Below are 13,835 nucleotides of genomic sequence, written 5' to 3' on the forward strand. Positions count from 1 at the left end.
GCAAGCTCTCTATTTTTACAGCTGTTTTCAATAGGCATGTGCTTTACAGCATTCTGAAAGGAAAAGTAGAAAATATATCATCATGAAGACATGCTAATTTTTGAAATGTTAGTCAAGCATCAGTAATGGAAGAGGATGAATAATAGCTTTATGGGCATTTTCTTTTGTCTTTGCCATACATGATGTAAAGTGGAGTTCAGAGAATTTGTTTGAAAGAATTCTTTCTGTCTTTTGATGTGGTGAAGGAGTGTAAAGCTTTCTTCAACAAAGTAACATCTCAAAGGGAACTCTGGTTGATGTGTATGTATGTATAAACACTGTGGCTGCAATTATCATAAACCTTATTAAATCACAGCAGCCTATTTGTCGTTCTCCAAATATGGATATGGCCAGAAGATGTCAGTCAAAAAATTATAAAAAAATTGCAACCTAAAACTAACCCCTCAATTTTATGACCTAGAATTAGAGCATAGTCAGCAAGACGTAATTTACCACTGTGATATAATTGCTGTGAAATACAGTTTTTTAATCAATGGGATAGCAAGATACGGATAAATTGTGTTCTGACTGGCAGTGTTACAGTCCTGCTGCTCCATGATGAGCTGCTCCATAAATATGTTTTAAAAAATGTAAATGCCTGTCTGATAAGAAATCCTGAATATGGAAAGTCTTACTTAAAAGCAAGTCAGCACACCAGAGGACAGAAGAAAATGATGTGTAAGAAAAGAAGCAGTATTCTTGTTCTGATGGGATGCTTCCAATTAGGGAAACAAAGCAGCATAAATAATGTCTCTGACTTTGGAGCAGGATCAGTTGCTGTGCCAGGGTCTGTCCTTGCCCAGCTGGTCATAGGCTAAGGGCTGAACATGATGGTAGCCAATGTGAAAACATATATCCGCACCTAGGTGTCTGAGATAGGTGTTCTAGATGTTGTGGGAGTCCAGCATGCTAATCCACCCAGGGAGATCTTGGTATCCAGGTCTTGTAAGAGTTACTTTTCACCTTGTTAGAGGAATACTGTGAATATTTTACTGTATGCTGCCTACTGAAAGTGGTAAGGACTGCACTGATTTACCACACAAGTTAAATAACACTGTTGTATGGAAAGAGGATTTTACTGTGCACACAAAGAAGAAAATGAATGCTATTTGTGTCTCCAAATTCCATGTTAGTAGAGAGTCAATCTCCATATTTTAATTAGATAACCAGTACATGGAAGTAGCACTGAAGACATTCTCCTCCTCTCTTGGCAGGCAACCTTGGTTTTATGGCTGGGGCTTTAATCTTCCACGAGGCCAAGCACTATTAGAGAAATGGAACCTTATTCCAGATGGAATAGATATTCTTATAACACATGGACCACCTCTCGGTAAGAAAATACTAGTGCTCTTAGCTGTGTATTTCAGATGATTATACGGTAACTGATGGCTCTCCTTAGACAAAGTGCAATCCTGACTTAGAAAAGTCAAAAGTAACATCTGTACTGATTTCAGCAGCACCAGAACTTCTGCTCAGGTTTATGTTTCATGATTACTTATGCTTAATAGTAGGGAATTAAATAATGGCTTAAAAAATAAAGCCTTAACACATAAAGCCTTAATAAGCTTTATAAATAAGCAAAGTCTGTTTTTACTATGCATCTGTCCACTCTGCCACCAGTGAAATTAGTAGATTTAAAGCGTGGAGCCTTCTTGAAGAGAAATGCAGGATTGGGATCTTATTTTTTTAGGACTGTCTGCCTCCCTCACTTGCAGTAGCATTCCCCCACCAACAAGTACCCAGAGGCTGTATTTTTTCCTCATCATGCTGACTTGGTGCATCTTCTGCCTCACAAACCCAACTGCTGCCATTGTTTGCCTGTTCTTTGGACAGCGTGGGTGAATTGCCTGTCTGTAATACTATCTGGCAACACTAACAGACCAACAAGAAATAGTTTTACTTTTGTGTTTTACAAATATTAATATAGACACAAAAGCCAGGAGAGACTTCTTGTGTTCCTAGATAATAGTGAAATTACCGGTGTTACAGAAATAATACAATCACAGAAACTTGTCCTGATTCAGTAAAGGCTTAAGGCTTTTAACATGTTTTTCAGTGCATTTAACATAGAGCAAGCTATATTTAATGCATCTATGTGTTTAACTCTCACTGATTTAATAAATGGACATGAATGTGAAGCATGTACTTAAGTGTTCTGCTGAGTCTCACTGTGGAGGAGTGCTTTGTGTGAAATGAAGGCAGTTGGTTTCTTTAAACCTTTAGACTCCCCAATTTCCTGAAGCTAAAACCCTCTTGTCTTCCACCCTTTCTTCTCCTCTTTCAGAGCTTGGAGGAGAAAGTATCTAAAGGGTTTGTGTTTTGTTGTTTTCTTTAGAAAGACATGTTTGCATTCCACTGCTCGCTAATCCTGGAGGAAAGGGTTTCTTTGTGAGCAGGGTTTCTCACAGTAAGGGCATGTGTTCTGATACTTCAGCTAAGTGGAGTCTCATGCCATGCCATAGACTGACTTTAATATGGACCTGTATCATAAAAGTGGATGGCAGAAATAATTGTTTAGGCCTTGAGATATCAGCTCCAAATGGTTAGTAGTGGGTATAATCCCTGTTAGGATCCAAGGCATGATGCTGAGTCTTTGATATAGTTTTATTTGTAAGTCATATTTAAAACTTTTTCAGAACCTTTTTCAGCACTTTTAAAGCTGTTTTTAAAACCGGCTGATCAGCTGTAAAGAAATCCCAACCTTCAGCTGATCCAAAGAATATCCTTGTATCTAGCACTTGAAATCCAGTGCTGGGAAGTTGAGAGGGGTTCGCACCACCCAACTTCAGCCACCTTGCTAATTTATCCACCAGGCCTCTCCAGGCAGCCTCTGGGATCAGCAGAGGGAAGAGAACCTCTAGAGAGCACTGCAGAACTGGCACTTAACAGACATGCTTTAATAATAAATTGAATAGTAAATTTAATAATTGAAAAGTAATTTAATAATTGTAGTAATTCTGAGGAAGAGCTGACCATCTCCACTGGCTGTAATGGGATAACATGAATTCCCCCCATCTCCATGTCTCAGTGTTTGTTCTCTTTTTTCTGAATTCTTAAGCTTCAACCGTCCTCCAAGGATTTTCTTTTTTAAAAGTTCCCATTTCTTTGTCTTTTTTCTTACTGATGCATTAATAGATGGCTCAGGCACAGAACCCTCTGCCTGAGGGCATCAGCTGTTGGTCTCCCTGACACCCATGGCAACAAATACTTGATGCTTTAAAAGAAGTTAACACTCTGCCTAACTTACAGAACCTCCTTATTGTGTAGCTCTGTCCTCAGACATTTTGGGAGACAAGATCCTCCTTGACCTTCCCAGCCAGTTATTTTAACCAGAAAGCTGATTACTGTTGTTCTGATCTTGGACAGCATCACTAGAGCCGTCCCTAATGATCATAAATAGCAATCTGTGCAAATTCCTTTTTTTTCCTCCAGCATGGCTGCCTAAATTGTGTCCATCATCCATTTTCTGTGCTGCTTTCTCATTCCCTCAGTTCAAAAGAGCGCACATCTTCCTAAACTAATTAATACTACATTATTAGATCTAAAATTGTCTGCATAGATGCAGAAGCACCATTAAGAGTTAATGGACTTCGTGTTTCTAGGTCAGTTAGTCACGTAACAAAAATCAGAGTAATTTTTCTTTTCTGTTCTGGAGTAGTACTTTGGGATGAAACCAGGGTGGGTATACACAGGAGGTTCACACAGGATGAGAAAGCAAAGGTTAAAACAGCTATTATTGACCATTTTATTAGTAACCTGTTTATTATTAATGAAGATATACTATATAGTTCATAGCTTTTGAAATACAGTATTCATGATTATGGGATCAGTACTAATGCTCATTTCTATATCAGTGTATTTTTGTTACTTTTATGTATAATATAACTTTTTAAGTCTTTTACCTGCTTCCTAAAGATCTGCATTTATGATTCTTTTGTTTCTCTTCAAAAAGTTCACTTTTCTTCTCTTTGTTTGTTTTTAATTTAATTTCACCTTTAAGTCTTCATTTGTAGCTGTCTGCTTGATTGTCTATGACAAAGATTTATACTTTCCTGACAGCTGCAGAAACCTGTTTCAAGTAACCAAACATTAAAAAAACCCTAAGATGAACTCTAATTGTTAGCTAGGTGTAATCAATTATTCTTAGTTTGTGTAGTCAGGTGTACATAATAAGCTGCAAACATATGGGAAAGCTTCAGAAGGGTGATAATGCATGTAAACAAAAACATGTTCAACATAAATAATGCTTAATTTAATGGAGAAGTTAATTTTATGGATTTTTGTTTGTGAAGTTTTTGAAGTGGAAATACTTTTGGCTTTATGTTCACCACAGACATTTTGACAATTAACTGTTTCAAATCATGGAAGTAACAAAACCTATGGTTATAATGCATTTGCTCTGAAAAAAGCATGACTGTATTCCAGAGCAGTTGCTGGCCTCACTTTGACATCTTAAATACTTATTATTTTCTACAGTGAATTGTGACCTGTGTTGGATACCAAGAGTGACTGGTAAAATCAGTTACCAGAACTGAGCATTGCTCTGCTCTTTCTGTAATTCAGTGGAGTTTTCTCTCTGTACATCCCTCCGACAGGAGCCAAGCATTATCTGAATGAATTAGGAGTCTATGGCCCTTATCAGAACTTCCTCTTTCTGACACTTAGGATGCTGCATTCCAACTAATTTCTGAAAATTGGACTTAGCTCTCTGAATAACTATGATACAAGGGCAAATTTTTACTATTTTTCTGAAACCCCACGGTGTACTGAGCCTAGTTTTCAAGCACTGGCATCTATTTCTCAATGTGTGAACCTACCCTGAAGCTGTAGCAAATCTGCGAGCTTTTCCAAGATCTCCAATACCACCGTTATGGTCTTTTAAGCCAATTGGTTAGCTGCTATTTAGGCATGCTTGAGTGGACGTCAAAAGTAAACATAATGAAAACTAGGTCCAGACTTTATAGCTCTCTGGCTGACTACCATTTTCTCAAAGGCATGCTGTTGCAGCAATCTAAGAGATACAAAGCTATGACAGGCACACAGGGAGAGCACCAGAACAACTAAAGAAAAACAGAAGGATTATATCTTTTAGGTTTCCAGACTTGAGCCTGATGAAGATGGCAGAACAATAGAAAGAAAACAAGATTGGTTATTGCAAACCCTCTAATACAACAACATCCTTCTTATACTACTACTTTGAAAGAAACATGAGACTTCAGTTGGCAGTAAGCTTCCCCCTGCAGTATGTTTTCAGACATATAAGCAAGTTGGTAATACATTTTTGTCTGTATTAATAAAACCCGCATTTTTATACAAACTGTGGGCAAGTAAATATAGCACTTAAAAACATCTACTGCAGAAGGGCTGAGTTTCTCTTCCTGTCTGAGGTCCATAGATTTAGGCTAGTGGGGCTTGCTGTGTCATGAAGTGCTTAAACCAGTTTTGCTTGGGGATGTTGATTTTAGGCATGCTGTGGGTTCCTCACCTGGGTTCCACTACTGTAAGATTCAATGCGATAACAATATAGTTTTATTATTAGCAACACAGATTCCATTACATCAGTTAAAGTGTTCAATTTAAAAAAACAGATCCCAGAAGTAGATTTAAATAGCTAAATACTTATTTAGATTCTTTAGAGACACTTTGGACATACTTCTCTTTACACCTCACTCTCTTGAAGGAAGAAGAATGGAAAAAGCATTGAGTTTTCCCATTAACAAGAATGTAAAAATGCTTTAATTGCAGGGTTTTTTTTTCCTTGAAAAACAACTGGCAGGGGTTCTCATAGTCCTTTTTCTTCAGATGAGCTTTTATGGTTTTCCTCAAGTATTTTTCCTTCCTTCCTCTTCTACTTACCAAGGCAAACACTGTTTTTTTCCCTGTCAATTCTTCTATGGCTGCTTATGAAAAGCCATGAGACATGAAATCTCAGAACTGCTGTATAGCAGTACAGCTTTGTAGATAGTCTGTCTTCTTTTAAAGTTTTCATTTCTTTTCCAAAGGTTTTCTAGACTGGGTTCCTAAGAAAATGCAACGGGTAGGATGTGTTGAGCTGCTGAACACCGTCCAGAGACGAATACAGCCAAGGCTTCATGTTTTTGGACATATCCATGAAGGTCAGAACACATTTCTTTCTCTATATATTTAGAAACCACAAACACAGAACTTGTCTGGTTTAATTAGCATTTTCAAACTTGAATGTCTGAACTGAAGCACTTCTGGATTTCAGATGCTTACTTAGCTGCATATATGGAGATGAAATTGGCTGATACCCGCTTTTCAATATTTGTACATCAGCTTCTTTCAGTTTCTGCATCTGTAAAACAGGGTGATGCCTCCTTCACAGAGAATTACTGTGAATTTTAAAATAAGAACATTGAGTCCAGTAGTTACAGAAAGTGTCTAAGTATGAGGATTGATGGCTTGTATTTCGCTCTGCTGAATCTCTGTGACTTAAGATAATTCATGTAAGCTCTCTGTGTCTCAGTTTCTGTGTTTGTAAAATGGGTAAGAATGCTTTGAGGGGTGCTTCCAAGGCTTAACCTTCAAGATTTTACAATAAAGGTTGTCTCTCCCCATCATTGCGTATATGAAGTTGAAACCAAGAGGGATGTCACCACTGACTTGTGTAGAAGTTCAAGATATGTATTCATGTATTTATTTGCTTTGGCAGGGGAAACATTTTGTACCCAGAAAAAACAAAGCAGTTCTCTTGACTATTTGATTTTTAAGTGGAAAAAAATGAGTTCCCTTCACATAAGTTAGTAAACGGTGACAAACATGCGCCACTGAAGTCAGTGACAGCAGTTCATCACCAGGCAAAGGGAAAGGTAGATGCTGTCTGCTATAGGAGTCTGTCCTGTTCACATATCATGGCAGCAAGACTTCAAGCAGTGCCCCCACCAAAAGAAACCACTGGGCTGAGCTGAAGTGTACCCATTGGCATGTAAGCATGTATTATCAGCTGCTTAGTTCTTGGCTATGTTAACTTACTGGCAGGAAAAGGTGCTCCACAACTGCCAGTTTTCTGCTTCTGGGACTGCTCCAGCCTTTGATGTAGGATCTCTGTGCGTCTCACCAGTGTAGAAATGAACAAATGGAGAAACTGGAGTAGCTGGCATTCAGGTACTTCGGTTTTTGTGAAAAGCCATTACTCTTCACAGAAATCCCATTCTGACTTGCTGCTGGGGGCTTTCACCATGCTAAGTTAGAAGTGACATTGCTGAGAGGTGTGCTGGTGTGAAATTGGTGGAGAAGACATTCAGATCATTATTTGACAGCTCAGGGATTAAGTTCATTCTCCTCTTATGTCTCATCTGCGGTGACCTGTTAATGCCTAGTTAATGTCTAAAGTGCTGTTAAATCACAGAGTAAACAAACAATGCATAGGCAGTATTTTTTTCTCGCTCTTTGCTGTTAGAGCAGTCTTTGAGATTCCGTAAAAGAGAGCTGGTGAATACAGTTCAAACTCATTGTCTTTTCAGAAATTGTAAGCCAAGTGGTTTGCAGGGGATATAAGCATACAGTTAGCAAGCCATGAAGCTTCAGGCAGGTAAACAAAATCACATCTGCTAAGACCAAGCCCAACTTTGGCTCCCAAGGGAAAAGAATAGCACCTCCACAGAATGGTAAATCCTGTGAATTAATACAGTTGGCAGAGTAGGTATCGGAAACAAGGTACTCTTCTTGTTAACTATCATAATTCAGAGAAAACAAATGGGGAACTGCATAGCCTGTTTTGCAGTGGGATGCTAAATCTCTGCAGAGGAGAATTCCCATTGCAGACAGCCTGTGCAAACGAAGCTGCTCTTTGTAGAGAGAATGCATGATTTGAACAGATGAGTTCTTCCCCTGACTGAGCATAGCTACATCTGCAGAACTCATTTACTGAACATCCGGGAGGAAGAGATGCTTAGAAGAGATGTTTCTTCCCTATTCCCCCTCTGCACTGCTGTCTGCCAAAAAATACCTCTACACATGGGCTTGCTGCTGATCGACCCATGGAAGTGACAAGCAGCATGGCAGGGACTCCGGCTAAAATCCTGGTTTGCCCATCACAGCCAGTACTTGGCTGAGGTCATGGCCAAAGAAACTCTGTTGGCAGTAGGGTAGGAGTGAAAACTGTAGCATTAGGAATCTTCCAGATTCTGTTCTCTCCAAATGTGTAGCCGAGGAGACGGAAAGTCCCAGCAGCAATGCTGACTGTCCTCCATGCAGTTTGTGTTTTATACAGAACAATTGTTCTGTGGCAAACAGCAAATGATTTAAAGAAATGTCTGTGACAGGAACCTGACAGACTTTTCTTCCCTCCGTAGTCCCTAATTATAGTGTGTTTTTTCCATGGGGAGTCCAGGAGGCCCTGCATTATTCAGGGTATTCTAAGGAACAAAAAAGAAAGGAATTTGGCTACTGTTTCTTTGTTTGTAAATTATGCAACTATCAATGCTTCTATAAGACACAAAATTGCACTCAAGAAAACTGTAGGATCCTAGGTACCTAGGATTTGAATAGCTGGAACTCAGTGTATGTAGCAATGAATACATTTCACTGTTAACTTCATTAACGCTGAGACTGAATCTTAGTACAAATGCTTTTGACCAGGTAGTTTCCCCAAAGTCATATATTTCTGATTGTGAATGCATTTCTTCATATTGATCATAAAGTTTCAGTGCAGGTTTCCAATCCTAGCCATTCATGAAAAGATTTTTGACAATGGAGACTGTGTCTACTTTTTCATAACACCAGGGCAGTTAAAGGTTGCTTCTTGACTTTCTGAAATGGCATTTCACTGTATTTCTACAGGCATTAGAGCTGGAAGTTTGATTTTCTGCAGGTTTAGCTCTGGAATTGTTTGGCTTGGGTGTCCAGTCAGACATGAGATGTAGTTAAAGCTTTTTTGCCACCGGTGAGACATAGAGAAGGGTGTTTTCTCCCATGGAAATGTTATGGTGTCTTAGGGCGTAAATTCACCTTGTCTGTCAGAGAACGCATTAATAAAGCCATTTTTTCTCTACCTGGGCAGGCATTTTAGTGTCTTGCCATCAAATTTGGTGGAAATTGGTCAACAAGTTCAAACACATAGGAAAAAGAGGTTCCTACTGGACAAATCCCACCCACGTGCAGATGCACACATACTCCCCTTAGTCAAGCAGTGCTTTTTCTTCATTGGTAGCTTAAAAGATGTACAACACAGGACAGAAAAAAAGGCGGAAAGATGAAAATTGCACAAAGTTTGCTGCACTGATGACTGCAAACCAAAATGATCAGAAGTGTGGTTTTTTTCAATGCTGCAATGGCCTAAGCTCTATCTTCTCATCCTTTCCAAAACTGAGAAGGTTTTAAGAAAAAGCTTTGCAGAGAGAAATATCTGTCTTTCTAAGGAGGTTTGGTGAGCTGGCTGCCAGAGATTATAGCCACTAGCTAGCAAGGGTCCATTTTGCTTTTCTTACACAATTTAAAAGATGGCAAAAAGTTCTGCTGTAAGACAAAGATGGTATTAATTCAGGAGACGTTTATGTTTTGCATGAAGAGAATTTTTTAATTCATTCTGAGTAATAAATATGGCATTTATGGTTGTGTGGTAAAGGTGAATAATTAAAAAGAAAGAAGGTAATAATGAATAATGAGAGTAACCAGAGATGTTCTTTCTTTGCAGGTTATGGTGTCATGGCTGATGGAACTACTACCTATGTGAATGCATCTGTGTGCACTGTGAATTACCAGCCACTCAATCCACCTATAGTTATTGACTTACCTACTCCAAGGAACACATGATTATAATGAGGATTTAAAGTCGTACCCAACACATTAGCAACTTTATATTGCTGGCTGAGAATCCCAATAGGGAACCATTCAACAAAAAAGCAAAAACCTTCTTCTTTTTTCCCTGCTAGCTCTTCACAGATAAATTTTGAGTGACAAAAGTGGATGAGGAACAAAGACATTTTGGTGCCAGAAACAGATTAAAGACTTTAACATTTCACCATTAAAATATTTGTGAACACAGAAAAGTGAATGCATTCCACATATATATATACATATACATATATATATATCTCAAGTAGGGACTTTTGTATATACCGTACATTATATTGGACTTATTAAAGAACAATGTCTTTCAAACGAGTGTTTCTTTAAGAAAGTTTGCAGTTTAAACTTAAGTGTTTAGACTAGGATTTCCTCATTTCAGATGTTTCCCAGTGAGCTCTTGGTACAAGAAGAATGATGGTAAAGATGTTTTCCCTTAATTAACACGGCAAATATAAAAGATGGTGCACGAATGACCAGTCACAGGAGGAAACCTATTGCTTCAAGTCCTCCAGGTCTAAGTCTTTGCATCTATTCAAAACCAATGCAATAGAGGCCCTAATTCACTGTAGTGAAATGAAGTTTTACTACATCTGGCATTACAGATGGTAAGGGAAATGGTGCATATTGCTGGCATGCTGTAAACAGCTCAACATTCAAGAATGGAGACTGTGTTAAGTGCAGTATAAACTCAGGAATTCGTAACCTGGCCTCGCCTGTGAAAAAAAGGATGACATTTCCCTTAAAAAAAACCCAGACCACCCCCCCCCTCCATGTTTTCATATGGTAAGGCGATATGTGATTGTATGTAAAAAGAGAAAAAAAAAACCACAAAAAAACCAGCCAATGTTCAGTAGTGGTATTTTCAATAAAACCCACTGAGACTATTTGTTTAAAATCTGTTAATGGGACATGCAGCCAATGATTAGATTACTGGTTCGAATTTGGCCCCAGTCAGAAGTGATTAAATGTCATTATGATCATTTTGTCCTTGGGGAATGTTACGGATGTTGAGGGGAAGGGGTCATCCCCAGGTGGAGTTTGGGCGTTCACTTTTGGGTAGCTCTGTAGTAGCATAAGTGCGGTGAGTAACAAGTACACCCCAATGGGTACGGAGCAGGGGTCACCTCACAGAACTTGTCATTGCTGTTTGCCTGCTCATGGACACCGCTGAGAGAGGCCCAAGAGAAAATCATCAACCGAGTTGAAATCCATCTGTCATGTTGCATGTGATGCCAGGCGAAGTGGGGGACGTGTCAGGAGCTGGTTGGGATGGCCAACTGCCGTGGTACTGCCCATGCGGCTTTGCTGCAGGTTAACAGAGAAGTTGGAGCTGCTGGGATTTCAGTCCCGTCCTAGGCAGAAACTTGAGAATTGATTACAAACCCACGAAAAAAAAAGTGCTTCAAATGTGCCCTACAAGAAATGGGTTTCTGCCTTGAACAAATAAACATCTCCATGCTCAAGTAGGAGCCTTTTTGATGGAGATAATTTAACTGCTGTATTCTGCACATGGACATCCTGAATTTGGGGCTCATGGCATCAAGGCACTGATCTTGCTCACACACATTGAGCAGATTATTGCGCTGCCAATACAGGGTTGTTTGCAGGTCTGTGCATAGCCCACATCTGCATACATGCATTGGATCATTGTGTACGTTACTTTTTGCCTGATACATGGATGTAAATGTGAGCTTCATGTAGCAGCTGTGTGTACATTGTACGCATACACAATTTAAAATACTGGTGTTGCAAAACCAGGCTCTGTCAGCCTCAACTCTAGGCAAGCCGGGCAGAAACATTGCATTTTGCTGGCTTCCCGTGGCAGCAGCTCTTCCAGCTGCTGCTGGGAGCCGTGACACTCGAGCCCAGTCACTAACACGTGCTGTGGACCACCAGAAACCACCAGAAAACATGACAAGTCATTTCTCGTAAGCTGTTGGGTGACTTGGGGTCCAAACTAATGTGCTGCTTTTTCCTGAAACGAAACCCTAAAGCCATCGGTGATGCCTGCAGCTGGTTTTTGGGTGAATAGTTCACAAGCACATGAGCAGTCCGCCCTGAATTCAGGTGGGGCCACTTTTGTCAAAACTAGTGGTGTAGAAATTACAGGATCAGCTCCTAAATCAGCAAGGACTGAAATTCATAGTTGAATATGAATTCCCGCCATCATTGGGAAGATGAGCAATAGTGTGTAGTTAGAATAAAAGTGTCTTAGCTAGTCACAATTCAAGCGGTTTGCAACAAATGTGACAGGAAATTGGCTGTTTGTTAAAGTCTGAAATGTTTACATTCGCTCACGGCACTTACTTAAGAGACTAAAATGTTAAAGTGAGGGAAGAGGTCCTTTTATTAGCCTCAACAAAATTTCTATGTCGACCATAAACTATTCTCTTAAAAATAATTTTTCCTAAGGTATCTTCAAAATACTATGTATTTTTATGTGGAAAGGATACGAAAGCAGCTGTTACTTCAAAAATATCATTTAAAGTACTTGGGGTATCAAAGCTTAAAGATTATTTAATCATTTTGGCATATCTTGATTGTTGTTGTAATTTTTGGTCAAGCATGTTAGACAAATAAAGTCTTAAAAAAACCAACAAACCACCAAAAAATAAGGCCTCTTTATCTCCACCTCATCCCTTCAGCTCCACATGGGAAAGGCTGCCTGTCTTCTCCAGGTGTAGGAGCCAGGCTGCGGGACATGGAAGTCGTTATCGCGAAGGATTGCGGCTCAGCTGGGGGTTCGGCTGGCAGAGGGGCTGGGGGCGATGGGCAGCGGGTACCGCGCTCGCTCTGCCGGCTTCAGGCCACCGCGGCTCCTGCCGAAGGGAGCGGGTTGGGGGTTGGGGTTGCAGAGCGAGGGGAAAACAGCAGCCGCTACCTGTCGCTGATGTGTTTGGGTGGGGAAACGTGCCAGATGTGCCTGGGAGGCAGGGAAAAGCGAACGTGAGGGAGTGCTGCAACAGAGCTGCGAAGCAGTCGGGAGCTGGGACGCCATCCATCCTCTGGGAATGGGCGGCAGCCGGGGGAAGGATGGTTCGTGCTCTGAGTTGAGCGTAAGGACACGAACCTCAGAGAGAGGGAGATTAAGGCAAGGAGACTTATTTTTATTTTAACTTTATGGACACAGTCAGGGCCTGGGCTTCTCGCCTCAAATCTGATCTACCTCAGATTAGGGAGGCCCTGAAGAGGAAGGTTTCCACAAACTTTTGCAATTGTCGGCTCTATTTATATTCAGGGATGCTCGCTCAAGTCATTTCCCGCCCCACCTCCCCATTGCTGACCTTCACTGATATTTTTCCAGGTAGCATCGCTGCCGAAGGTGTGCTGATGTGTATCACTAATACACGCATTCCCATCACCAGGCAGAATTGTTACCGAGATTAATTTCAGTTCGACGGCAAATAGGGGAGATATCACTGCATGTCAATGAAAAAAAAGACAAGATTATTTTTACCTCCCTCAGGCACATACGGCTGAGGATGTGAAATGTTCCTTGGCTACAAGGAACGAGCAAGCTGGGACTCGGCACCCGCCTGAGCAGATGCCTTTTCCCGGGCAGCCCCCACCCGCCGCAGCTGCCCCCCAGCCTGGGGAACTGGGTTTGGGCTTCCAGATGATGCGATTTGGTAGCCCCTGAAGCCAGAGACTCCAAAACTGCGATCATCTTCGAGGAGGTTGCTGCAGGGAGCAAGGCTGGCGGCAGCTCCACCGGCGAGGTAGCTGTGGGGAGGGAAGGTGAAGACCCCCCGTTTCGGGGCGATGCACAGAGACAGAGCGGGTGGGAAGGTGCTCTGGCCTTGCTGCAGGAGGGAGCCGGAGGGGATAAGAAGTAGTTCGTCTTCTCCAGCAGCTGATTGCTGCCAATAGCCAATGTAAATGCTTCGGAGGAAGGAGGAACAAGACATTCCGTAGAAGGCGATTTTTGGAATAATCTGCCCATGGGGATCTTTGCCCCCCTCCCATTTATTCTTGTTCGTATGAGA

The 13,835-nt window shown here is 40.9% G+C and overlaps 1 protein-coding gene across 1 annotated transcript in view; it reads left to right on the forward strand.

Moving 5' to 3' along the window:
* Nucleotides 1–10,592, forward strand: part of MPPED1 (metallophosphoesterase domain containing 1) — a 49,683-nt gene extending 39,091 nt beyond the window's left edge. Inside the window, exons 4-6 of the mRNA XM_010563587.1 lie at nucleotides 1,254–1,369; nucleotides 6,042–6,155; nucleotides 9,695–10,592. Of these exons, the coding sequence (XP_010561889.1) occupies nucleotides 1,254–1,369; nucleotides 6,042–6,155; nucleotides 9,695–9,813 (349 nt within the window). The 3' untranslated portion in view covers nucleotides 9,814–10,592. The remainder of the gene's footprint in view (nucleotides 1–1,253; nucleotides 1,370–6,041; nucleotides 6,156–9,694) is intronic.
* Nucleotides 10,593–13,835: the final 3,243 nt, after the last annotated feature.

This window comes from Haliaeetus leucocephalus, unplaced genomic scaffold (assembly GCF_000737465.1).
Source record: "Haliaeetus leucocephalus isolate CR32 unplaced genomic scaffold, Haliaeetus_leucocephalus-4.0 Scaffold170, whole genome shotgun sequence".
NCBI classification, from domain to species: Eukaryota; Metazoa; Chordata; class Aves; order Accipitriformes; family Accipitridae; genus Haliaeetus; species Haliaeetus leucocephalus.